The sequence below is a fragment of the Cetorhinus maximus genome, chromosome 8 (assembly GCF_964194155.1).
Source record: "Cetorhinus maximus chromosome 8, sCetMax3.hap1.1, whole genome shotgun sequence".
Taxonomy (NCBI): domain Eukaryota; kingdom Metazoa; phylum Chordata; class Chondrichthyes; order Lamniformes; family Cetorhinidae; genus Cetorhinus; species Cetorhinus maximus.
The window spans coordinates 24,550,027-24,576,263 of NC_135886.1; the positions used below are offsets into that span (position 1 = coordinate 24,550,027).

The 26,237-nt window shown below is 42.6% G+C and overlaps 1 protein-coding gene across 2 annotated transcripts in view; it reads right to left on the reverse strand.

Moving 5' to 3' along the window:
• The window catches only part of LOC144683255 (copine-8-like), a 742,817-nt gene that overhangs the window by 161,923 nt on the left and 554,657 nt on the right, over positions 1-26,237 (reverse strand). For both annotated transcript variants that reach the window (XM_078546211.1, XM_078546212.1), the window contains 2 exons: positions 10,189-10,242; positions 7,938-7,999 (listed from right to left, as the gene is read on the reverse strand). In XM_078546211.1, the coding sequence (XP_078402337.1) occupies positions 7,938-7,999; positions 10,189-10,242 (116 nt within the window). The remainder of the gene's footprint in view (positions 1-7,937; positions 8,000-10,188; positions 10,243-26,237) is intronic.

Below are 26,237 nucleotides of genomic sequence, written 5' to 3' on the forward strand. Positions count from 1 at the left end.
ACCAAAGTGTACCCAGAGCAGGCATAACACAGCTAAATGGGAGGGATGATGCTTTCAATGTACCAAAATAATAGGGTTGTCATTGCAATCCCAACATAACAACTGTCAGGATCATATTGTGTAGGCCACAGAGTGTGTGCTAACAGGGTGGCCAGCTTGTGGGGGCGGGGGGAGGGGGGTGGTGGGATGTGGGGCAACAAAGTCAAAAGGAAGCAAAAGCTAACATCGAACATGAAATGGAGGACAAAGGCAAGTGGCAAATAAGAAAAAATGGTGACCTGCAACCCTGCCTCGCCACAAGGAGTCACGTAAGTCTACACAGTGCTGCTAAGTGGTGCCTCGTGAATGAATGTCTCCCCCTCCACACACCAGGCACCCCCCTGATCCCCAGCCATATCCTTTAGACAGTCTTGTGCTTATCTTATAAAATAGATGCTCAGATGTGCAATATGGCAGGTGGTGTGTGCAGCCAACGTCAGAACTGCACTCTGCCACATTGGTAAAGGTTCCTGTATAAATGTCTAGTGCAAGCTTGTCCAACCCGCGGGCTACAGGCCACATTGAGGCCCGCAAAGCCCCTCCGTGTGGCCCCCAGAACGTTTGTGGAAAATGCCAGTTGGAAGAGTCAGTGAGTTTCTGCAGGGGGCTGCTCCTCCAATCACAGCCTGTTTCTCTCCCACATTTGCTGCTGATAGGTTCAATAGTGAGTCTATCAACAGCTATCATGGAAGAGAACGATACTGTGATTGGAGGAAACCACGTAAAATGGCAGCAAGCACCCGATCGGGGGCACCGATCGGGTTTGCGCTCGCTCCTGCCCGCCCCTGCACAACCCCCCCGATGGGGGGAGAATTCAGCTCAATGTGTTTGTTGCAGTAAAAGTCTTTAAAATGTGAAATGTTGCCACGAGAGTCTTTGAGTTTGTCACTGGGAAATGCACATCTGTTTTGACACGTTATCGCTCTCCACAGGGATCATAAGAACAGCACTGCAAATATGGAAAAAAAGGTCTGAATCTTTCAGCCATCTGCTCCTGGACTGCTTTAATTGATAGGAAATCTGCTGTCGCTTAAAAAAGGGGCCTTTTGTTTTTGCAGTGTCAATAGGCCCCATTATTTGTATTTGTAAGGGTTTGCTTTGACAGCTGAGGTCATAATGAATGCTTGGCTGGGTTTCAAAAGCTACATAACTATTTATCTCAACTGGGCTTTGTGTTCACAGTTTGATCGACAGTTTTAAGAGGTCATTAAAGGATTATCTGGCTTTGACGTGGTTACTGAATAAATGTTTGTTGATTTTTACAACTGAATGATCATATGAGGGAATTTACGTGTTTTTCATTGGATCAGGATTTTTTAAAAAAATGTATGTTTGTGCTTTTCAATGATAGCTCTATTAGATTGTTAGAAGTATACTTTGTTCAATGTCCATTTCAAGGTATATTCATTGCTATTAAATGGCTCCTGGGGACTGTACATAATGGATATTGTGTGTGGCTATGGAGGTCATGGAAGAGGTGTGAAGGAGCACTGGGTGTGAATAGGTGAGTGAAAACTGTGCTGATGTCCCAGTGAACCTAGACAGGCTTTCAAAGCAGCCTGCTTCGGCATGCACTTCTCTGATGCTGCCTCAAGAATCGGGAAACCAGAACCATGCCTCCTGGAGAAGAAAGTATGGCGGATATGGGTTGAGGCGATGGGCTTGGGTTTCCAATGTCTTGAAATGGCCTGACACATATTTCCCGAGCCCAACATGTAAATCCATTAAGTTTATTTTATTTTTCAACTAGCGGGGCCAGAGAAAAGTTGCTTTTATTTCATCAAAATAAATAGTTATGACTAACAGACCTTTTCTCATTTTAACAAATTCTTTTCATTTTTGATTGCTTTCATGAGAACAGGGAGCACCTGATGAATAATAAGAATGAAGAGGGAGGGGGTATAAAACTAATTTGATAAAAATCTGAGCTCAACATTGCAGCTAACCAACATCTCTATTAACTAAAGGCTTTCCTGATGTTATATCTGCTGCATACAACTCCTGAATATAGTCAAGCTTATCAAACTAATACAATTAGCTGAAAAGTTATCAATATCCCCCGCTTAAATAAAAACATTGGTCAAATTTAGAGGCCAACGATGAATAAATTACACCAGCCGTTCATTACACTTATAAAATCCTACAGACTTTCCATGGGCCTTTTCACTGGAACTTTCTGTGATTAGGAATCCATTTCAGTGCTGCACCGTCTACAGGGAATCTAGGCCCTGTGGGAACCGTATATCTCTTCAAGAAAAATCAAAGCAAAATACTGCAGATGTTAAAAATCTAAAATAAAAACAGAAAATGCTGGAAAAACTGGATCCGAAGAAGTGTCACATCGATCTCAAAACGTTAACTCTGTTTCTCTCTCCATAGATGCTACCAGATGTGCAGAGTTTTTCCAGCACTTTCGGCTTATCTCTTCAACCATTCAAACTGAAACATTTAGTGAGCAAGGCAAAGTCTAAACCAGGAAGCATAGGTTAGAATATTTAATTCAATGCCAAATCACATAAAGGAAACAAAATAAAATGAAGGAAAGAAAGGTGGGATTAAGAGAGAAAGATAAAAAGAGACAGAAAAAGTAAAAGAAAAAATGTTATTTTTAAAAAAAATCTCCAACAATAATTAAAATCTGAAGGAATGAAATTCCAAATTTACAAAAGGTAATTTTCAGTGGCAGAGAGTAATTAAGATTTAACATGCTGCTAAAATTCTACTTGCGTTCAAATGAACAAGCCTTAATTTTTTATGCCGAGTTTACTGGGCATCTGTGGCTAGTGCCACAGCCTCAACCACTTCCATGTGTTTCAATGATGAGTCCTGGGCAAGACACTGGTATAGCAAAGCTTCTGGGGTATGGCGGGGTGGGGGGCGGTGGAGGCAGGATCAGGAGGAATGTCATTGTTCACAGAATTCCCAGTTTCTGACTGCTCTTTTAGCAGTGTTTTTTTTTTGTGGCTGGTTCAGATACATTTGTTGTCAATGGTGACCCCAGGGTGCTGATGGTAAGGGAGACGGAGAGAGTGATGGTAATGTCACTCAATGTCAAGGAGACATTGGTTAAATTTTCTCTTGTTGGAGATGGTCATTCACTGCTACTTGTGTGGTGCAAATATTGCTTGTCACTTATCTGTCCAAGCCTGAATGTTGTTTAGATCTTGCAGCGTGCAGGCATAGACTGCTTCATATTGGAGGAGGTACAAATGGTGCTGAACATTGTGCAATCATCAGCAAACATCCCCACTTCTGACCTTATGATATGAGGGAAGATCATTGATGATACAGCAGCTAATGACGGTTGAGCCTAGGGGACTGCTCTGAGGAGCTCAGGCAGTCATATCCTGGGGCTGAGATGACTGGTTTCCAATAACTTCACCCATTACCCTTTATACTGGGTATGACTCCAGCCAGTAAAGAATTGTCCCCCTAATTCCCATTAACTTTGATTTTATAAGGGCTCCACTGATATCACATTCCGCCAAATGCTGCATTGATGTCACCGCAGTCAGAAGTCCGCTCTTTTATCCATGTTTGGGTCAAGGCTGTAGTGAGGCATGGAGCAGAGCTGTCTTGGTGGAACCTAAACTGAGCATTGGTGAGTAAGTGTCACTTGATTACAACTTCCATCGCTTTAATAACAGTGAGCTCTGATAGCCCCACCATTACTTTTACCACAAAACCTGGCCATTTTAAAAACCATCAGGAATGTACAGAAATAGAAAGCTAGATTCATATTAACAACATTTTTCAGTGACTGGATTTTTGTCAAGTGGCATTGATTGTGAGATACTCTCTTTACTGTTCAATTTATACTCTGTTGGAAGTCTTGTCATTGTGGAGTAGTGCCCTGTGGTCATGAAATTACACAAGTGTGTATAATGGAAAGCTAGCACCTTGATTGAAAATTTGCATTAATGCAATGGAAAGATTTTTTAAAATAGGTCAACTATTGTAATTCCTGAGCAAAGAATCTACTCCATGCAATTCAGTCTGCCTAATTTAAATATAATCTCAGAGGGCCATAATTTGCAGTAGCAGGGAATCTGATGTGCCTATCATTAGTTAGACTTGCCCTTGCAAGTGGTAGATTGCTAAAAGTGCAAGCTGGTAACAGCATAGTGAGGAAAATTGGGCATCTGGGACCTGAGTGAATATCGCAAACTCTGAGTATCTCCTTTACCAACCAGACTGAAGGGTTGAGAAATTAACAGCACAAGGAATGAGAAAGAAGTGCAAATTAGACTGAGTAAATTTAATGTCAGATAAGGTATTGAGAGGGAAAGAAAGATTGGTCTGGAAGAGAAAAAAAGAGACAGAAAGGAAAAGTCATTCTTTTCATTAAAAATTTTAAATTAAAAATTCCATACAACAATTAAAACCTGAAGAAATGAGACTCCACACTTATAATGGCTAATTTTCAGTTCCAGAATGGTTGACTGGCAGGAATGAACACATCATGTGATTTAAAAGAATACCAAGACTGAAATGGACAAGACAACTTTCTGTAGCTAATTTAGCTCCTATCTACCACACAAACACAGCAACTAAGTGCCACTCAAAGAATTTCAATGGTGAGCCAGGCAGCAAGAAACTGTTTTTGCGCAGCTGATGGCACCTGGGACAGCAACTTTTAGATTTTGTTATGACTAGGATGGGAGGGATGAGTTTAAAAGTTTAATTTACTCACCAAAATTGCCAATTGTTGACCTTCACTACTTGGTACTCAGAATAAAAGAGACTTTAACCAGGCATCTTTCAATAAACAACAAACTTATTAAGTTAACTATAGAACCGGTCTTGTCAAATAGAAAGGCAAAGCTTATCAGCATCCAGTATGGAATATCCAATTATACTAATGACTCTTTCGAGATACTTTCAGTGTCGTTCGTACACACACACACAAACACGAAATGGAGGAGTTCTGCCAAAGGTTAAAAGTCAATGGTTCAAAGGCGATAGACGATAGAGTTCTCGAAATGGCGTCCAGTTGGCCTCTCAGCACTGATCTGCAAAATCAATGACTCTGGCACTGCTTTTCAGGCAGACTCTTGGAATACTCAAGAGTACTCTATTCCAGCATGTAGCATCTTAGGAGCAGCTTATATTCACTTCTGGTTTGGACTGCATAAGGGCTATTGTTTTCCTTCCCAAGTAGCTCATCCTTCTCTTTTCAAAAGCAAAACTAAAACCCAATTTTAAAACAGTCTTCCAGACCTGTTTTTTTTTCAGAGTCATAAAACCCATGTGACCCCCCTTTGTACACAGTTCACCCGGGTCAAGGGGTTTACAGTATTTTTTCCCAATTGCTTATTTACCGTTTCTTGAAAAGGATGCTTTTTCCAGGAATAGCAATCAGATTCCAGCATTAACCCTTTAAGGGACAGTGTCTTTTAACACACAAATTCTTCCAGAATGTCCTTAGTCCTTGAAGGTGAACCATTTCTGTGATTAAAGTGTTCTACATTTAACTAAGCATCTGCCTTCCCCTGAATTTGCAGTAATATTTGCATATAAGTAATGCTGAGCATCATTAGTCTTACCATTATTCTGACAGCAAATAATGGGCCAGACAGTTGGATTCGCCATCTGATCCATTTGCAGGTGAGGTTGAGTACATCTCACATTTTCTTGCACTCATATTTTCTCAGAAATTATGACACAAAAAAGGATGTTTGGTGGTTTTTTTTGTTTAAATTCTTCCTTTTCAAATACCTATATAATTTCATTTCAGGAAATGTTTGAATCTTATGCTTCAATTTCCACATTCTGATTACACTCTGTGTGAATTTATTCATGTCTTCCATTCAGTTTCTCCCTTTGAACTTCTAAAGATAATCTGAAATTCTGAATATCCCCTCTGTTACAGAGTCGTCAACATGGCAGAAACATGACATCATCTTTTTCTCCTTGCAAAACCTCTTTTAATCTTGAAAACCTTTATTAGAACCCTATTCCAAAAAATGACATATTTCAATCCTTGCTGCACAACTATAACCTTTGGTTGCTCATATCCTTTTCATAATACTCTTCTGCAGTATATGGGCCACCAAGTCAGATGCTACTTATCATAAATAATTCACATAGTGTTGATCTAAATTATTATGTGTTAAAATATTTCTTATTTTAATTACAAAATATTACAGAGAATAGGTAATTCCAAATTTAAATGCCAATTTAAATATATTTAAGAATGGCCGTGTTAATAAAATTATTTCCTTTACTGAATGTTCTTATCATAACAATTTAGTTCTACAAGAGATACATAGATAAGAAAGAACTGTTTTATAAAATGCATTCCCAGGCAGTTGCAGAGTGCTTCACAACCAATTATTTTGGGATTGCAAGATTATAGTTATGCAGGCAAGTGTAACAATCAATAATGTACATAGGTCCCACAAATATCAACAGAGATGAATGGTCAGTTAATCTATTTATTTGGTAGCATTGATTATCAAAATATCCTGCGCTTCTTCAAATCAGCAACACCATGGCCATCTGACTACAGAAACAGACCTCGTAACATCTCAACATGTATCTCCATCAATATAGCACATTTGTACTTCACTGAAGGATTAGCCTAAATTGTGCATTCAAGACCTACAGTGGGGCTTGAATCTATGACCTGTGACCGTTATGGCAAAGGTGCTACTTACTGAGCCAGGACGGCATTAAAAATATCTAAGAATGTGATGATCTATATCTAAATCTAAATCAAAGCTAAATATATATTTATTTATATTCATGTGTCTTACTTTATTTATGTGAAATATATTGGCTAATTCTTGATATGCATCATATCCTAGCTACCAGCCTGGAATGCGAGCAGCACTAAAATGAAAGCAATTATTTTAGATTAAATTAATTAAACTTTGAGTTTTATATAAATTGATTTAACTTCCAGTTCTTAGAGGAGATTTTTATTTGATGAATACCACCGATAATTGTCATGGGGGAGAATATTTCCTATGGTGGGCGGGCTGGGCGGGAGCGGGCGTGGAGCTGATTACCGCCCGTGATTGGCTGCGCGCAACCATTTTAATTGGGCAGGCCAATTAAGGCCCGCCCAGCGTAACGCACGGCCGGTAGGGCTCAGCGCTACCTGTGCGGGTAGGGAGAGGAGGGAGAGCCGGGAGCTGCGCTCTTTTGCGCTTGCGCGCTAAGGAGCACAGAAATCTCCCTGAGGCAGCTCCGTGCCTCAGGGAGATTGAATGGTTTAGAAAACTTTTGAATAAATAAAGTAAAATTTATTGAAACATGTCCCCTCATAGGTCACATGAGCTGGGACATGTTTGTGAAGTTAGGGAAATTTATTTATTTATCTTATAAAAGCTTCAGGAAACCTCATCCCGCCCATGGATGAGGTTTCCTGAAAAACGCGAAGGCTGCTTGGGCTCTTCGTCTGCCCGCCAACCTTAAGGTTGGACAAGCAGCATTCTTAGTTTAATTACTTTTTTAAAGGCCTTATTAGGCCGTTGACAGTTCGGCGCAAGCTCCCTGAACGAAATAGCAAGATGACGCGCGATGATGTCCTGACGCACGCCTGACGTCATCGCGCATCATTTTATGCGTCGACGTGTTGGGCCCGCCCCCGCATGCCGACGTCAAAATTCTGCCCAAGGAATCCAATTTAAAGCACAGTTATACATGGCTTGTTAGCCAATCAAGGCCGTTTATCAAGGTTCAAAATATTGTGCCCATCTAAATAGGTTACATGTTGGTAAGATAGTGAATGCTACTGAAAAAGCCTTGAGCATTGCGGCCCATGCCTCACACCACGTTCCTCTGGTTCTTCTTCCTCAGGGAACATCAATCAATACTACAAGAAAAGCAGGACATAACCAGGAATATGATTACATTGCAATTGTGTCCAGCTAATTTAAAACTCTACTCACCCTCCTTTAATATAATCCAGGAATGTATGCTCAGATTCAACAGTGAAAGATAACAATGTAACCTAAAGGAGAAAGGGGAAATATGGTGAACTGAAGATTCTTCAAGCAAATATGTCATATTGGAGAAATTTTAGCAAAATGACACAGCACCAAAAAGTTAAGCTGATGTGATATGATATATAGCATTTTGTCCCTCTAAAATATCATTTCAGATTTATTTATACTACATGCAGTAATTTATATTCAGTCTCAGCATAGGCCTGAAGGAGATTTTGGTTTGGCTGTGCACTAATGTAAAGCTCACAGTAAATACATATATTTCACTGTATTTCATAGTTCTTTATGACTGCTGTATCCTTGCACTCAAAGAATTAACATAATAAAAGTCAGTTACCCATGCCTGAATGGAAATTACCTTTGACTTATGCCTAAACAGCCGCTATCTAATTTGTCTCAACCCCCACCGCACTTTCTCCATAGTGCAGCAACTTTTTTCCTCTTTCAAGTATATATCCAATTCCATTTTGAATGTTACTATTGAATCTCTTTTCACTGCCCTTTTGGTCTGTACATTCCAGATCATCATAACTTGCTGGGTAAAAAAGAAATCTCCATCTGCTCCCTGATATTTTGTCAATTATCTGCGTCCTCTGGTTACCAACCCGGCTGCCAGTGGAAAAGGTTTCTCCCTATCTACACTATCAAACTTCCATTAAAACTCCCCTTTAACTTTTTCCTGAGTAAATTAGGATCAGAACAGATATCTTGTAAACTATTGCTACATGACATACGACCATCACTTAATTGGAATTTTAGAAGTTTCCATACATTACTCAGACTAATTGGAATTTAGAGAATCTTAAATTATTCACAGCAGTTTATTTTTAGATATCTCAGAATACCTCAAAGTGATGGAGATACTTTAAATGTAAAACTGTCTGTTTTTTCACAAATCGGAATTTTAATGTATTTTCTTATCCTTTGTTGGTTTTCTTTGTTACGTAAGGCATAAAGTAGGAAAACATTTTATGACAAGGGTCAATATGGGATATCCTGGACATGGCCTATATTTTAAGGTTGTAATGATAGGGCAGGATTTTCAGCTTGGCGGGTGGGCGCGCGCCCGACCCGGCCGAATGTGAAATGACGTGCGATGCCGTTGGCCAAGCGTGCCGATGCCAACGTGCAGTCGCACGATAGTTCGGTCGGCAGGCATGCGCCGAAGTTGGCAGCGCGCTGCCGACAATGAAAAGGCCTATTGAGGCCATTAAGTTATCAATTGTGCTTAATTTTTCACTGCCCGTCGAACCTAATGATTGACGGGCAGTCGGAAAGGCCAAGCGGCCTTTGCATTTTTTTTGGAAACCTCATTCACAGATGGGATGAGGTTTCCGAAAGCAAATGCAAGTGAAATAAAAATTTTAATTTTTAATTCAAAACATGTCCCTGCTCATGTGGCAGAGTCACATGAGGGGACACGTTTTATTAAATTTTTCTGATGTTTAATAATTTTTTTCAATAAATTCTTCATCTCCCTGAGGCAGCTCCGTGCCTCAGGGGGATTATTCAGCGCTCTTTCGTGCACATGCGAGAAGTGCGTGCTAGGCCTGCTCACCCTCCTCCCCCGTCCGCACAGGCAGCGCTGAATTGGCCCACCAGAGTGAAATCAGCGCTGTTGATCGCGGGCGGCTGTTGGCTTCCCGACCGGCCCTGCCGATCCTGCACATCCAGGTCAAAATTCTGCCCATGGTGAAATTGTCAGTGTTTGCCATCATTGCGCTGTGAAGCTGGCAGCAATGTTTACATCCATATATGCATTGTTAACCATGGAAGTCCAGAAGTTGCTGTCAGTGATTCCCTCTCCTCTCACCAAGTGTGCCAATGAAGTACCCAGAGATGACAACCTTTAGCAATCGCTAATAATAACTTCCTGTTTTATACTGTAATATCACGGTTAAGAGCCGCTCCCCCAAAATAAAACTTTGCCTCGTTAATGATGGATTTTATGTCATAACTATTGCTGAACAATCTTTCTGGCTCTGGAAAATTGATTTCATCTTTGTGGAATATCAAGTATGTGAAATATCTCCATTGTGATAAAACGTATAATTTTTTTCAAGTTTGTGTCATTAGTTGCACTGAAACGCATGCGAAACATTGCCTAGGAAATTCACTGGGGAGGGATAAAATCTCAGACAACATCCCGAAGAAATTCAGCCCCAGTAGCCAAAGGTACAAGAATATTACTCACAGTTCCTGAATTAACATATTTCTTCTTCTTTATTTTCTTTTTTGGATTTACTACCTATATATAAATAAAAAAATTTACATTATTTACATAATTATCAAGATGAGCAGTACCAACAGTTAGTCCAATTAAAGATACTTCATACAGGTCTATGTCATATTTCCCCAAGTGGGTAACTATATAATTTTCAAAGAAGGTCACAGGTAAGACGCATTTAGCCTTTTAAAATGAATTATTGTTCATCAACATGATGGAAATGGAATAAGTTTATTCTTTGAGCAGGCACAGCCAAGTACCAAGCATTCTTAGATTAACTACAGCACAGATGTTAACTGAGTAAAACAATATGACTTAACCTTAAGCAAGTACAGAGGGGATGGTGTTGCAGTGGTAATGTCGCTAGACTAATAACCCAAAGGCCCAGGCTAATGCACTGCAGACACAGGTTCAAATCCCACCATAGCAGCTGGTAGAATTTAAATTCACGTAATAAAATTTAGAATTGAAAGCTAGTCATAGTGAGCATGAAATTATCATCAATTGTTGTAAAAAACCCTGCAGTTTAGTAATACCTTTTTAGGGAAAGAAATCTGCCATTTTTATCTGGTCTGGCCTCTATGTGATTCCAGACCCAAACAATGTGGTTGACTCTTATCTGCCCTCTGAATTGGCCTAGCAAACTACTCAGTTCAAGGGCAGCTAGGGATGGGCAACAAATGCTGGCTTTGCCCACAGTACCCACATCCCATGAAAGAATAAATTTTAAAAAGTAAGATCATCTCTCTTATATGAGTGTAATATTTCCATCTCCCACACCAGCTGTCCTTTTCCCATTACAGATACTGCAATTTTTATTGCCAAATTTAGATAATTTGGGGTTTTTTTAACTATTGGCAATAAAAAAATAACTTGAGACTCCCTAAAATTATTTCACCTTAAATTCTTAGAGTCAATGATTAGAGCACTTCCATTTCATCAGTCTGGACTGGATTCAATTTGGGATGCCATAAATAAAAAAGGAATTTAATAACTCACTGTACCAGTCAGATCCTCTTCCTTTCAAATCACAGAATTTGAAAGTGAGATAATAAAACACGCTATAAAATTTGAATAAATTATTTTGTTTAAAACATTTTGCTGATTTACCAAGGGCTGAAAGAAATAAATTACACATAACTGGCAACTTATCATTACCTGAAGGAAAGTGCTACATAAGCAATGAATTACCATAGAAATGTGGTCTAATTTTATGTAATCAAATGTAGCAGCCAATCGATTCACAGGAGGATCTCACAATAAACACCCAGCTAATATATTTCTCGTGATAGGAATGTTGGTCAGGAGGCCAGAAGAACTCAATGTTTTTCTTTCGATAATCTGAACACTCAACAAATAAGGTGAACGGGGCTTTCTTTGATTTCATCTAAAGGACAAAACTGTGAACAATGCAACTCAAGTGTCAGTCTAGGTTCTGTGCTCAGGTATTTGAACCCAGGATCTTCTGCATCAAAGGCAAGAGTATTGCCAACTAAGCCAAGCTAACACTTTGTCTTTGGGATGGATTTTTGTCTCCCAACTGAGGTGTAAATGGGGTCATGAAATGCTGGACTTTATCTGCTGCTGGAAAAACAAGTTTCCTCTGCCTCCCCGACCACACGCTATTTTTTTGTGTGGCATTTTTGCAGGTTAGGAAGACAGGTGATCTGCTTTGAAATGGAAATGGGACAGCATTCTGTTCTGTCAGTTTCCGGCATTGTAGCTGGAAGCTTTTGTTATGACAGCTGTAGCCATTATGGATGCTTCACTGGGTTTCAAAAGCTTCTCATAACTTTAGCTCAGCAGGTGATCTATTGATTCATAAATAATTGTCATTTTTAAGAAGCTGTAACAACAGAATATGCCTTTGATGTGGTTTCTTGTTTGTTTATAAACCCAATAAGCATTTAAAGGATTACCTTTTTTTTACACTGGAGTAGGTGCTTTTTTTCTTTCCAGTATCAATGATAGTAGGAATGAATTAAGAGTTTTATTACGTTGTTAGAGGTTTGATCTTTTTCCCATTGTTTTTAAAATAATTCCCGTTGCTATTGCATGGCTCCTGAAGACTCCACATGGTGGATACTGGATGAGTTACTATGGAAGGTACATAGGGGATTTTAGTGGGCAAAGATGTGGGTCGGGGTAGAGGTGGCATAGGCAACCTAAGGGGAAATGGGGTGGCATATGGATGGGTGTGGGGGGTAAGAGATTTTGTTTAGGGAACCTTTAAATGATATTGGGAACTGGAATGCTGTGTCGGAGAACTGAGGCAGGTCTTCTAACTGGCCCACCTACGCACCCAGGCTCCACATGCCCTCCATCACGGCTCGCAAAACATATGGCGAACCCGGCCTGTGTGAAAAGACAAAAATCTTGGGCAAAGTCACAGATGGCTTGGGTGTGCATTTCGGAGGGTGCAAAAGTGCACAGGTGGTGTTTTCCCAAACCCACACGCAAATCTGGCCCTTTAAATCTGAGCCCTAGTGACCACAAAAGTTCCTAGACGTTGATTCATAGGTTGTGCTACAGTCGGTTGCAGGTTTTCCAACAGCGCTGTGGTAAGGTGTTACAACTGATTATGGTGCCCTTCGGTTAGGGAAAAGAAAACAGGGTTTTTACTTTTGATCAATATACAGAGCCTCCTAATGAAAGTTGGTGTGTGAACTATGATCAAGCTTAGGGGTGGCTAAAACGTCTGCAGTTGGACAATGTACCAGTATTCATCATCAATCCTTTAGTATAGGTAGAGTAATGGAGGTAACTATCACCCCAGGTTGCTTATCCCACTGAGGAATTAACTCAAAATTAGAGGAGAAAATATCTTTGAGGCGGGGTGGAGGGGGGCAAAACAACTTCTGTTAAGGATTTTGCTGAAAACAAACATTTTCTTGAAAATAGATGGGAAGTGATCCTGATGGATTGCACCTGCCAGGGCCCTCCAGCACAGAACACATTGGCCTTTGTAGATCAGTAACAGCAACCTAGGGCTGAATTTTCCCCCCATCAGAGGGGTTGTGCGGGGGCAGGTGGGAGTGAGCGTGAACCCGATTGGCGCCCCCACTCGGGTGTGCGCCATCATTTTACGTGGGTGGGCCAATTAAGGCTCGCCCAGCGTGACGCATGCCCAGAAGCGCTGAGCGCTCCCTGTGCGGGTGGGCGGGGGGGGGATTCCCTGAGTCGGGGCCTGCGTTCTTTTGAGCATGTGCGAGAAAGAGTGCAGAAATCTCCCTGAGGCACAGAGGTGCCTCAGGTAGATTAGTTTAAGTTCTGGAAAATTTAATAAAGGTGAAAAAAATTTTTAAGGACATGTCCCCTCATGTGAAACTGTCACATGAGGAAGAATTTTCCCGTCAGCGAGCGGGGGCGGGGCCCGTTCGCCGAAGCGTAAAATGACACACGGTGACATCAGGCCAGCGTCCCGATGTCACCGCACATCATTTAGATTTTCAGTTCGGCGGGCGCACATCCGATTCAGTTGTGCGCGCGCCGAACTGTCAAAGGCCTATTAAGGCCATTTAAAACCTAATTCATTCAATTTAATGAGCTGCCCATCCAACCTTAAGGTCGGTGGGCAGGCAAAGAGTCCAGGCGGCCTTCACATTTTTCATGAAACCTCATCCACGGGCGGGATGAGGTTTCATGAAGTGTTTTAAGATCTAATAAAAATTTATACTTTTATTCTTTGACATGTCCCAAATCATGTGATAGTGTCACATGAGGGGACATGTTTTAAAAGTGTTAAAGACCTTTATTTAAAACTTTAGCACTGAAACAACTCAGGTAAAATGGCTGTGCGTCCCCGATCGGGGGCGCTGATCGGTTTCGCACCCGCCCCCGCACAACCCCCCTGACGGGGGAAATGTTTGGCCATGAGCTGGGACATGTCCGTTAATGTTTTCAAAATTTTTTATTTAATTAATAAACCCCTCAATGAAACCTCATCCCGCCCGTGGATGAGGTTTCATGAAAAATGCGAAGGCTGCCTGCATTCTCCGCCTGCCCGGCCAACCTTAAGGTTGGATGGGCAGCATTGTTAACAACTTTAATTACTTTGTTATTGGCCTTAATAGGCCTTTGACAGTTTGGCGGGCGCACAGATGACAAGTCTGCGCGCCCGCCAAACTGACAATCTAAATGACGCGCAGTGACGTCGGGACGCCCACCCAATATCACCATGCATCATTTTACACGTTGGTGAGCGGGCACCGCCCCTGCTCGCCGATGGGAAAATTCTTTCCCTAATTTTCATGGGTCTGCCTGATGGCTGCATCTTTGTAGGTTTAACTCCAGCACCGACTTGCTTGTCCCACATCATGGGAAAATCCAGCATCGGCCTGTCACCTGAGAGACACTGCCTAACCCTACCCAAGTCAACTCCCCTACACCCTCTGACATTGTTAAAACTCTTGGATGCTTGCCCCTTACATTGAGTCAAAAATAGTTCTACAAGAAAACCTGTCAATTCTTTTGGGCTGCTTGTGGCCTGGGTGCCCCAGCAAGCCTACATGCTCATCTGGCACACTTCTTCTCACTGGGCGAAGTGACCTTCATGCTAATACCTGGTCCTATCTGAACCAGGGAAATGGGAACTTCCAGCCAGAGAGACCCTGGTCCAAGCCTCTTTGTATCATTTGACTTGCTCAGGGCAGACAGAGCTTCCACCCCTGATAAGGCAGACCAAAAATTCCTGCAACATGCCTATAACGACAGGGAATTGATGCCATGATGAGACTGGCAGAACCCTCCAAGGATTTTACTTAATGGACAATTGGTCTAATTTTAGCTAATTTAATTGGGATCTCACTGGTGTGAATGGGTTATGTAATTTCCTGTATTTTAGGGCAATGCAGATTATAAGTGAAGGCTAACTCAAGCTCAACAGTGTGATTATGTAGGGGACATTGTATGGGAGGTTGTGAGGTTTTATTAATTGACATTATTTGTTTTATCAGTTTTGAAGGAGAGTCATGTTGGACTCAAAACATAAAACTCTGTTTCTCTCTCCAAAGGCGCTGCCAGACCTGCTGAGTCTTTCCAGCTTTCTCTTTTTATTAGTTATTTTATTGGGAATTCATAAACAAGTCAGTGACAAATATCATTAGGTCAATTAGTCTCCAAGTTTCACACTTTAAACTACAGCATTGGATGATCATTTCTCTCCTATAATTTTCTCCCATTTATTGTATTCTGACAGAGAATAATTATATCACAAAGGCTTGATTTTACCATCATGTGTGTGAAACTATGGAAAAAATCCTAGGTCCACATGTGTGATTGCAGAGGACAATCTTATATTAGTAATAGTAAAACTGCAGAATATTATATCAAAACTGAGGAGCCACAAACCTAATTGCAGTTTATGGATTTGAAATGTGTGATTTTTTTAAGAATACAATTTGATTAGTGGCTTATTTTCTTGTTAAATGAAGGATTTCACTCCTGACTGCAGTAGTTGAGCAGAGGCTGAGATGATGCAAACTATGAGTGAAAGACAGGTGTTTTCACAACATCACAAGCTGCAAATTACATTCTCGGAGCAAACATTGCAGTCTGTATTTCATTTTTCATATATACATTAATTACATGCATATAAATATACATATGGGTCGGAATCTTCTGTTCGGCGAGAGGAGGCGGGCCCCGCTCGCCGACGCGTAAAATGACACGCGGTGACGTCAGGTGTGCATCCCGACGTCACCGCGCGTCATTCAGATCCTCAGTTCAGCGGGCATGCAGCGGAGTCGGCTGTGCGCCCACCGAACTGTCAAAGGCCTGTTAAGGCCATTTAAATTCCAATTAAGATAATTAACTGAGATGCCCATCCAACCTTAAGGTTGGCGGGCAGGTGTAGAGCCCAGGTGGCCTTTGCATTTACCATGAAACCTCATCCATGGGTGGGATAAGGTTTCATGAAGGGTTTATAAATTAAATAAATGTTTTAATTAAAATTCATTGACATGAGTGGCTCATGACACTGCCACATGAGCGGACATGCCTTCAAAAATTTTTTCTTTTTATTAAAATTTTAAAAAATCAAACTAATCTCCCTGAAGCAGCTCTGCGCCTCAGGGAGATTTCTGCGCTCTTTCGCACACATGCGCGAAAGAGAGCAGGCCCTGACTCAGCCTACTTCCGGGTGCGCATCACACTGGGCGGGCCTTAATTGGCCCGCCCACGCAAAATGGCGGCACCCAGCTGATCCGTGGGCCGTGCCTGCTCCCGCCCAACTCCCCCGACGGGGAGAAAATTCTCCCCATGGAAATTGAGCTGCTGTGATCATACCATGCCATATAAAATACAGAGTTGCTGTATAACATATATTGAACTGAAGTGGTATCATGCAGGGAAAGAATGGGGTAGAAATTGGACCTTTGAACCCAACTGTAAAACGGATATAAGGAGGTACAGTTTGGGGCAGTTCCATCCTGAGCCTGATCCCTGCCAGAGGTGCAGGTGCGGCCATGTTGGGATGGGTAGTGGCCCAGGTGAAACAGGGATTAGGCCCATATCATATCCAAATTAGTTGATGATGAGCGGAACAGATTCTACATACAAACATATGAACATACGAATTAGGAGCAGGAAAAGGCCATATGGCCTCTTGAGCCTGCGATGCCATTCAATAAGATCAAGGCTGATCTGATTGTGGCCTTAATGCTACTATCGTGCCTATTCCTGATACCCTTTGATTCCCTTGTTAGCCAAGAATATATCTACCTCTGCCTTGAAAATATTCAATGACCCTGCCTCTACCACTCTCCGAAGGGGAGAGTTCCACAGACTCACGACCCTCATAGGAAACATTTCTCCTCAGCTTCATCTTAAATGGAAGACCTTCATCTTTAAATAGTGTCCCTAGTTCTGGTCTCTCCCACAAGGAGACACATCCTCTCAGCATCCACTCTGTCAGACAAACTCAGGGTGTTTTAATAAGATCACCTTTCGTTCTTCTAAGCTCCAATGGATACAGCCCAACCTGTCCAACTTTTCCTCATAAGATAACATCCTCATCCCACAAACCAGTCAAATGTATCTTCTCTGAACTGCTTCTAAACTAATTATGCCCTTTCTTAAATAAGGAGACCAAAACTGTACGCAGCACTCCAGATGTAGTCTCACCAGTGCCCTCTACAACTGTAGCAAAAACATCCATACTTTTATATACCATTCCCCTTGAATTAAGTGACAACATTCTGTTTGCCTTCCTAATCACTTGCTCTACCTGCATATTAACTTTGTGATTCATGTGCCAGGAGACCCAGGTCCCTCCTTACCTCAGAGTTCTGCAATCTCTGGGCCTAGTGCACTCTGGATTCTTTAGCAGCATAATTTTTTAAAAAATTCTGGTGAACTAGGAGGAACTGGAGTGTTCGTCCCAGAACCACACCACTCTCGATTCCTTTGTTAGCCAAGAATATATATACCTCGGCCTTGAAAATATTCAATGACCCTGCCTCTACCACTCTCTGGGGGAGAGAGTTCCACAGACTGTTGGCTTGTGACTGCACCCCTCCTCCTTCCATTACCACTGTCCTTTCAACTTCTCTAAGACCTTACCTTAGGATTGCTGATGTTATAAACAGCCCAAAATTGAAATCTTTACAATGGGGAAGCTTCGATCCTCTGGGCCAGAACTTTGAGGTTGTCGGGCGGGCACGGTGGGTGGGTCCGGGGGCAGCCGGGAAACAGCCCGCTGCCCGCGATTGGCCCCCGACCGCGATTTCACGCTGGCGGGCCAATTAATGGGGGGGGGGCCAGCATGAAAGGCGCGCTGAAAGGTTCAGCGCTGCGGGGGTGGGGGCGGGAGCGCTGAAGTTAGCACAGGTGCAGGGGGGCGCGGAATGAAGGCTCCCTGAAGGCAGAGAGCTGCCACAGGGAGCTGAAGAATTTAAAACAATCAAAGGAGGATTTAAAAATGCAGAAAAAAAATGTCCACACGTCGGACTCACTCACCTGAACATGTAGATTATAAAAATTCTGCCCAAACATTTTTTAAAATTAATATCGGAAACCTCATCCCGCCCTTGGATGAGATTTCTTCAAAAATGCAAAGGCCGCCTGGCCGATTCGCTCGCCTACCAACCGTAACATTGGACGGGCAGTGGAAAATACAGGTTAATTAATACATTAATGGCCTTAATAGGCCCCTTAATTGTCAGCGGGCGCACTGTCGACTCTCGCGCACGCCTGCTGACCAAAATATGCGATGACGTCAGGATGCTCGCCTGACATTGCACGCGATTTTATGCGCACGCCCGATTGGGTTGGACCGACGCCTGCCTGTGGGACGTAAAATTCTGCCCCTGGACATGTGACATCAATTTGCAGCTCACCCAAATTATTGCAAATAGTTGCAATTTCATGCAAGCCTTGGGGTTCCTGGTTGACGTGTGCAGTACTGGCATGTTGTTAGTTATGGACCCAAAAATGGGCCATAACCAATTTTTACCCCATTATCTCTTTAAACACTATGGCACTTTATGTACTGATTACGCTAGCTTATGTTAGTCAATTGGTGGCTATCGCTGCAATATAAATTTGCAATAATCACATCGCAATTATTAGTTCTGTGTGAAAGACATTATTCATAAACTGCATGGATTATCCTAAACACTAACAGTTAAGCTGCCCAAATACAGAAAAAATGGAGCATTTACAAGAATGTACCCTGCATTGATTTAAATGGACACTTGCAAGCAATTTTGAAGATATAACAGCATGCTGTGATTTATGTTGTCCCATGAGCATAATCAATGACATTACTGTCTTGTAATCACAAGATAGATTTAGATGTGAACAAGTTTAGTATTCTGGCTCCAGCTGCTGAGCACACATCATTAAATTGCATACTTGCATTCCATGAGTTTCCATCTTATATAAACTCTCTTAAACTTGTTTATAGCTAAGTGTTGCTTTATATTTAGAATGTGGTCTTCTCCCGTGTAATAAAAGCATTTAGTAAGGCTCTGGAGCAATTACATTTAAGTTTCAAAGTTAATGGGCTACAGCTTTTGTTCAATAGACTGTCGTCTCAAAACCAATATTATTATAATTGACTCTTAGCTGCACAAATAAAAGTTTTATTTGCTTTTCAATCCGATTAGGTCACAGTTCTGCATCTATAATGGAAAATAAGCCTTTTATCAGTTGCCTTAAGGTTCCTTTTACTGAACACTACATGCATACTGAAGTGTCTGAGGTTAAAAAAGCAGTAAATTTACGACTACCATAATACTATAGTTGAATATAATGGTAAACATGAACTCTTGCAGGAACTTAACAATGGGCAAAACTTTCTGCCTGTCGGGCAGGTGGGCCCGACCCAATTGCCGGCAGGCGCAGAGCCGATCGCCGCCAGCAAAGTGGACCGCACCGCCATTTTACGTGGGCGGGCCAATTAAGGCCCGTCCAGTGTGACGTCCGGCGGGAAGCGCTATGCACTCCCTGTGCAGGCGGGGGCGGGGATTCCTAAAATCGAGAGTGCGCTCTTTCACGCATGTGCGCAAAAGAGTGCACTCATCTCCCTGAGGCTAAGTGCAGCCTCAGGGAGATCGCCTGGACTTTTAAAAATATTAAAAATAGAAGAAAAAAAAATTTCCTTACATGTCCCCCTCATGTGACAATGTTACGTGAGTTGGGGCATGTTCAGAATTTACAGAACAACTTTTATTACAATTTTTAAAACCCTACATGAAACCTCATCCCGTCAGTGGGTGAGGTTTCATGTTTTCTCTATTTGCCGCCGGGGCTCCTGGCCTGCCCACCAACCTTAAGGTTGGACGTGCAGGACCATTAATTGGTTAACTGATCCTGTCAATGGGCCCGCAGCTGATTTTGCTGCACCCCTGCCTTCGTGAAAATTTAAATAGGGCGGGTGATGTCGGGGGTTCTGCCTGACATCATCCCGCATCATTATACGTGTCGGCGAGCGGGCCCCGCCCCCTGTTCGCTGTCGGCAAAATCCTGTCCAATGGTCTATGCACAGTAGACACAGACAAAACAAAAACACAGAAAATAATGAATGATAGTGAAACATAATTTCATAATGCTGTGGAGTCATGTACATTATGGAGTTCTATTTTGCAATATCGTATCATTAGTAAGCAGCTTAAGCAAAAGAAGGCAAAGAATTAAGTGCAAAAGTTCAAATAAAATGATCCCAATCTTCCAAGGAGTGGCAATCGCCATCGGATTGCCACTCCACTCCTATTTACTTACCTTTTGCCGGAGCTCTACATTTCTCGCTCTGATTTCTGAACCAGGCCTCTTATGAAATGTGGAGCATGCCTGCTCCTGAAGTCCTTCCTTCATCGTGCAGGTGCATTGGGGGAAGTTGGACGACAACCCTTTTTAAGGCACTAGCTGCCATATTCCGCTAAGTTTAAATGTCCCAAGGACACTTTGACAATCTATGGAGAGAAGGTAAGCACGTAAGGAAAGTGGGTGACGGGGGCTGGATGGTGGGTGGGTGGGTGAGGGGGGTAGGGTGGGTCAAGGGGTGGGGTGGTGGTTTGGGGGGATAATCAGGGGTGGTAGGGGGCTGGTCAGGGGTCGAGGGGCAGTCAGGGGGTGGGAGGGCAGCCGGGTGGTTGGAATAGTAGTCAGAAGGTGGGGTTGGTCATGGGGGTATTTGGGGTGTGGGGATGGTCAGGAGGGTAGTCGGAAGGTGGGGGGCAGTTGGATGGTCAGAGCAGTAGTCGGGTGGTGGGGTAGGTTGGGTGGCCGGAGGTGTTGTCAAGGGGGTGGAGCAGGGAGTCAGAGGATAGTAGGGGGGTGAAGGGGATAGTCGGGGAGGGGGTTCAAGGGGAACTAGTCAGGGGGGGTCCCGAGGGGAATTGGCAGATCAGTAGCATAGTTACTCAGGAGTTAGAACTGGTTTTAATCCTGCTGATCTTTTCTAGGTCTGGTAAGAGAGTCGGAAGCATCCAAAGTCTCCAACTCTTACTCAGAATTTTGGAGGGTTCCAGATGCAGGGGAATTGACAGAAGTTGAAACTTTCTGACCAATTCTCAGGGACTCCTTGTGTTGGAACTTCTGAATAACTCCAAGGAAATTCCAGTCCACTGATTTTAACCTGGTGCGCGAATGCAACATGTGAAGAACAACAACTTCCAGTTATATGATGCCTTTTAAGTTGCAACAAGTCTCAAGACACTTCACAGGGGCATTATCAGGCAAAATTTGACATCGAGCAACATGAGATATTAAAATAAGTAACCAAAAGCTCGGTCAAAGAGGGAGATTTTAAGAGGAATATTAAAAGGAGAAAGAGAGGCGCAAGGTTTATGGAGGAAATTTCAGATATTAGGGCTTAGGCATGACCATAATGGAGGTCAGAGCAAGAGAAGGAGGTCAGAATTAGAGGAATGCAGAGTTCTGGGAAGGTTGTAGGGGTGGAGGAGGTTACAGAGATGGGGAAGGATGAGGCCTTGGTAGAATTTGAAGACAAGGATGAAAATTTTAAGTTTGAGGCGTTGCTTGACCAGGAGCTAATGGAGATCAACAAGCAAAGGGGTGAAGGGTGAAGGGGAACTGCTGCAAATTAAGATTATACAGCGCAGCTTTGGATGAACTGAAGTTTATGGAGGGCGGAAATAGGCTGTCATGGCGACGGAGTGGATATTGGATCAGAAGTTCAACTCGGAGTCAAACAGGACCCAGTGATGGAAGAAGCACTCATGATGGTACCAACAACATGCTGAATGCTATTTGTGGGGAAGTGCAAAAACGAAAGGCAAACAAATAAAAAATAAGGCAGAATTTTGCCCTTATCAGGCGGACTTGGCGGGGGTAGGCGGGAAGTCAACCGTTACCCGCGATCAGGGCTGGACCACAATTTCACGCTGGTGGGCCAATTAAGGCCGGCCCAGCTTGAAAAGCAAGCTCAGCGCTGCCTGTGTTGAGTGGGGGGGGTGGGGTGCAGGAGGGCAAGCGGAGCGAGCGAGGAACTTTGCACACGAGTGCACGCTTGAAAATCTCCCTGAGGTACAGACCTGCCTCAGGGAGAGGAACAGTTTTGAATGGCTGGAGGCGTTTTTGAGTATCAAAGAGAATGAGACTTATTGATTCACCCAGACTGATGAGTGATTGGAAAAATCGATAAATGACAGAAGGAAACCTATCAGCTTTGTGGGTGCAATTAATCAAAGCTCCCAAATGTACAGTACTATCATAATGCTCTTCCTGCATATTAAAAAAAATCAATTTTAGCAGGGACAAATGATAAGGTGCAATTTATAGCACAGGAACAGGCTGGTCAGCGCAATCGGTCCATGCTAGTGTTGGTGCTCCACATGAGTCCCCTCCTTCGCTACTTCATCTCATCTTGTATACATATCCTTCTTTTCTTTTCTCACGTGTTTATCTAGCTTCTCCTTGAATGCATTAATGCTACTCATCTCAATGATTCCAACTGTTTTTTTTCTGATATGGCTCTCTTTTAGATTACATCAGGCGTTCTTGGCTTTTGCTGTAAATTCATAAGTCAGTTCATGAGTTTCCTTCCAGTCATTCAGGGACAAGTTGGAAATTTGTTGTTTGATCATTACAGAGTGTGTGACAGAAATGAACAGAAAAGGAAAACAGTAATGAAAACTGAATTTCGCAAATATGGCCTGTAAGTTCTCTAAATAAACATTGTTTCCAATTCTTTGAGATTCTGAAGCCATGCAACATCAAATTCAATGTTGTCAATGCTAGATATTCCCTGGAATACATGCAGGATTGCTAGCAGTAAACCATGCAATCCCTATGCTAAATGAGACAGAGGCCAGAAATTTCCCCCCTTCAGGGAGGTTGTGCGGGGACGGACAGGGGCGGGCGCGAACTTGATTGGCGCCTTCAATCGGGGACACGCCACCATTTTACGTGGGCTGGCCAATTAAGGCCCGCCCAGCGTGATACTCGCCCGGAAGCGCTGACAGCGCATGCGTGCGAAAGAGTGCAGAGATCTCCCCGAGGCACGGGGGTGCCTCAGGGAGATTTGTTTCAGTGTTAAAGTTTTAAATAAAGGTTTTTAACACTTTTAAAACTGTCCCTCATGTGACACTATCACATGAGCTGGGGCATGTCAAAGAATAAATGTATAAATTTTTGTTAGATTTTAAAACACTTCATGAAACCTCATCCTGCCCGTGGTTTCATGAAAAACGCGAAGGCCGCCTAGGCTCTTTGCCTGCCCACCAACCTTAAGGTTGGACGGGCAGCTCATTAAATTGAATTAATTAGGTTTTAAATGACCTTAATAGGCCTTTGACAGTTAGGGGGGCGCGCAGCTGACTTGGCTGTGTGCCCGCCGAACTGATAACCTAAATGATGCGCAGTGATGTCATTTTACGCTTCGGCAAGTGGGCCCCGCCCCCTCTTTCCAATGGGAAAATTCTTCCCAGAGTAAGGCCAGATGTAGCAGTCCAAAACTGGACATCTATGAGGCGCTATTGACCCTCAGTGGAAGCATAATTATGTACCACCATAACCTGTAATTAAAAGGCTTGGTACATCCCTCATTCCTGAACCACCATCAAGCTAGGAGGCCAACTCTTTTTGGATGGGAGAGTAGAAGAGCCTGAAGGAAACAGAACCCAGCATTCCTTAAAATGTGGTAGGAACCTAGTGATGCTACTACATAGGAATATCTGTATACAAAGAACAGACTATGCAGAAAGTTAAGGGGCTCCTCAATGAATGGATGGAGCAAAGCTCTCTTACCCCACCACATCTAATTGAGAATGGTGATGGAAATGAGGCAATTAAGAGGATCAGGGTACTGCATATCTTCAATGATAGTGAGGCCCAGAATGTGAATGCTAGAGGTAGGCCTGAAGTATTTGTAAGAGACTTCAATCTGAAGTGTCCAGTAAATGATTATATTCAGCATCCTCCCCATCAACATAGCCAATTTTGTTGAATCCATAAAATTGAGAAGCAGCTAACTATGCTGGCATAGTGAACACAAAGCAATGAGCTCTGAAAGTAATCAGTTTACCTTGGAAGTTCATGACGGCAGAAAGACAAAACAGCAGCATTGGGACATCTGTTCCCAAGATGAAAAAACCTAGCTATCCTTTAACACCTACTCAAAATGAGTCAAATTATTGCACATGTACATAAAGTGCACGAAGCCAGGAAAATCACAGCCTCCAATAGGAAGTAGTACTGAGTGGTACTCGTAACAGTCAATCCAATCAACAATTTAAAGCATAGGAAACTGGAAGGTTCAGGAACTCACAGGTTTCCAGCCCCAATATGTACAGTTCCCACCAATGCTAGTATTTGCAGATAATAATATGTTTACCATGAGTAATAAGAGTGCAGATGTAAAAAGAAAATGCTGGAAGGAAAAATTGCTAACAAAGTAAAGTTATCATTTGAATAATATCTTTGGCATAAACAGGACTGTGTATTCTTTCCAGAATAAAGGCATATTTTTTTCCAAATTAAACACTGTAAAGACAAGAAAGAAAGCAAGAATTCTTTCATGTTGCATTTAGGTAATGTTGCACGGGAGAAGAAAAGAGCTTCCAGTACTGGGGGTTGGGGCGCGAGTATGGAGGGGATGAATTATCACTATTTCAAAACCCAGGACCCAAAAGCATCTGGTGAGCTAAGTCACAAACAAAAATATATACGTGATTCTAACATTTTGTACAGAATTACTCAAGGATGATCAGTAAATGGCTAGACAGAAATATAAAAGGTTTTTCCAGACAATGAGACAACTCACAACATTGCAATTCCCCCCAATCAGCAAACTTAATTTTAAACCCAAATTGTCTAATCCATCAGCAGAAAATGCAAAAACTGCTAAACTGAGTCAATTTTCTTTTTTAACCTAATAATTTTCTTGAAATTATAATATCACATTTTAACATTATTGCACTTAATATTTGAAAAAAATACATGATCTAAGTCCAGCGACAGCATTCTCACGAATCAACTAACAAAATCAACATATGTTTATATAGCACCTTTAACATAGAAAATATCATAAAGATCTTCAAATCCAGCCCTTTGTTTCTTGATAACAGATGCCTTAGTCTCCACCACCCCCTGCTAAAAAGTAGGAGGAGCGCATCTGCCCTTCACGTGGCTGCCCATAGGAATTAAGTAGCCAAATTAAGGAGGTACTTCTGACCCTTAGAAACAGGAAGTCCCACCTCAGAGAACTGTTGGCCGATCAGAGGCCAGCAGCTTCACAGTACTGGCAGCACCACTGAGTATGGTGGCCATTGCTGGTATTGCAGTGAGGCTGAGAGGAGGTATATGGTGCTAGATCCAGAATGGCAGATGAGTCTGGGGTTTCACTGTGGCCAGGCTCGCAGTGATGGGGGTTGGGACAGAAGGGCCAGGGAAAGGAAAACCTGGGGCTGGGTTATACCTCGGAGCGCCCCTCCGATGGGACCAGGGACCCTTTTAAGGAGGGACCACACCCACCCTGCTCACCACCAACCTGCGCAGGAAAAGCTGCTGGGTTAGCCATTTGGTGTGGGCCTCTCCAGTTAAATCTTAGCGGCAGCAGGATGAGGCCTTAAGTGGGCATTAATTACCTACTTAAGGGTCTCAATTGGCCTACCTGTTGCCCGCCCCCCCTGTTGGTAAAGTTACAGCAGGGGCAGGAGTGGGCAGGTAGGCGGCAGGAATGGTGCTCACTGGATTTAACATGCCCCTGCCTTCAAATTTACCAATGAGGGAACATTAAATCCAGCTTGAAAAGTACTAAGACTAAGTTATGGGAGAGAGATTAAGAGAAGTGGCTGAAGGTAGAGCCAAAAGACAGGTTTTGAGAAATAGACAGGAAGAGAGATTTAGGAAGAAGGTTTAGAGATGATGTCTGATATAGCTGAAGGCAATGCCAATGATAATGAGAAGATAGGGGACAGATGCACAGGTGGCCAGAATCAAATGATTTAAGGGTATGGAAGAGGATGAAATGCTGAAAGAGTGAGCGGTAGGGAGGAGCAAGGCTATGGAAAAGGTTGAAGAGGAATCAAAAGATAAGTATCTTAAATTGGATG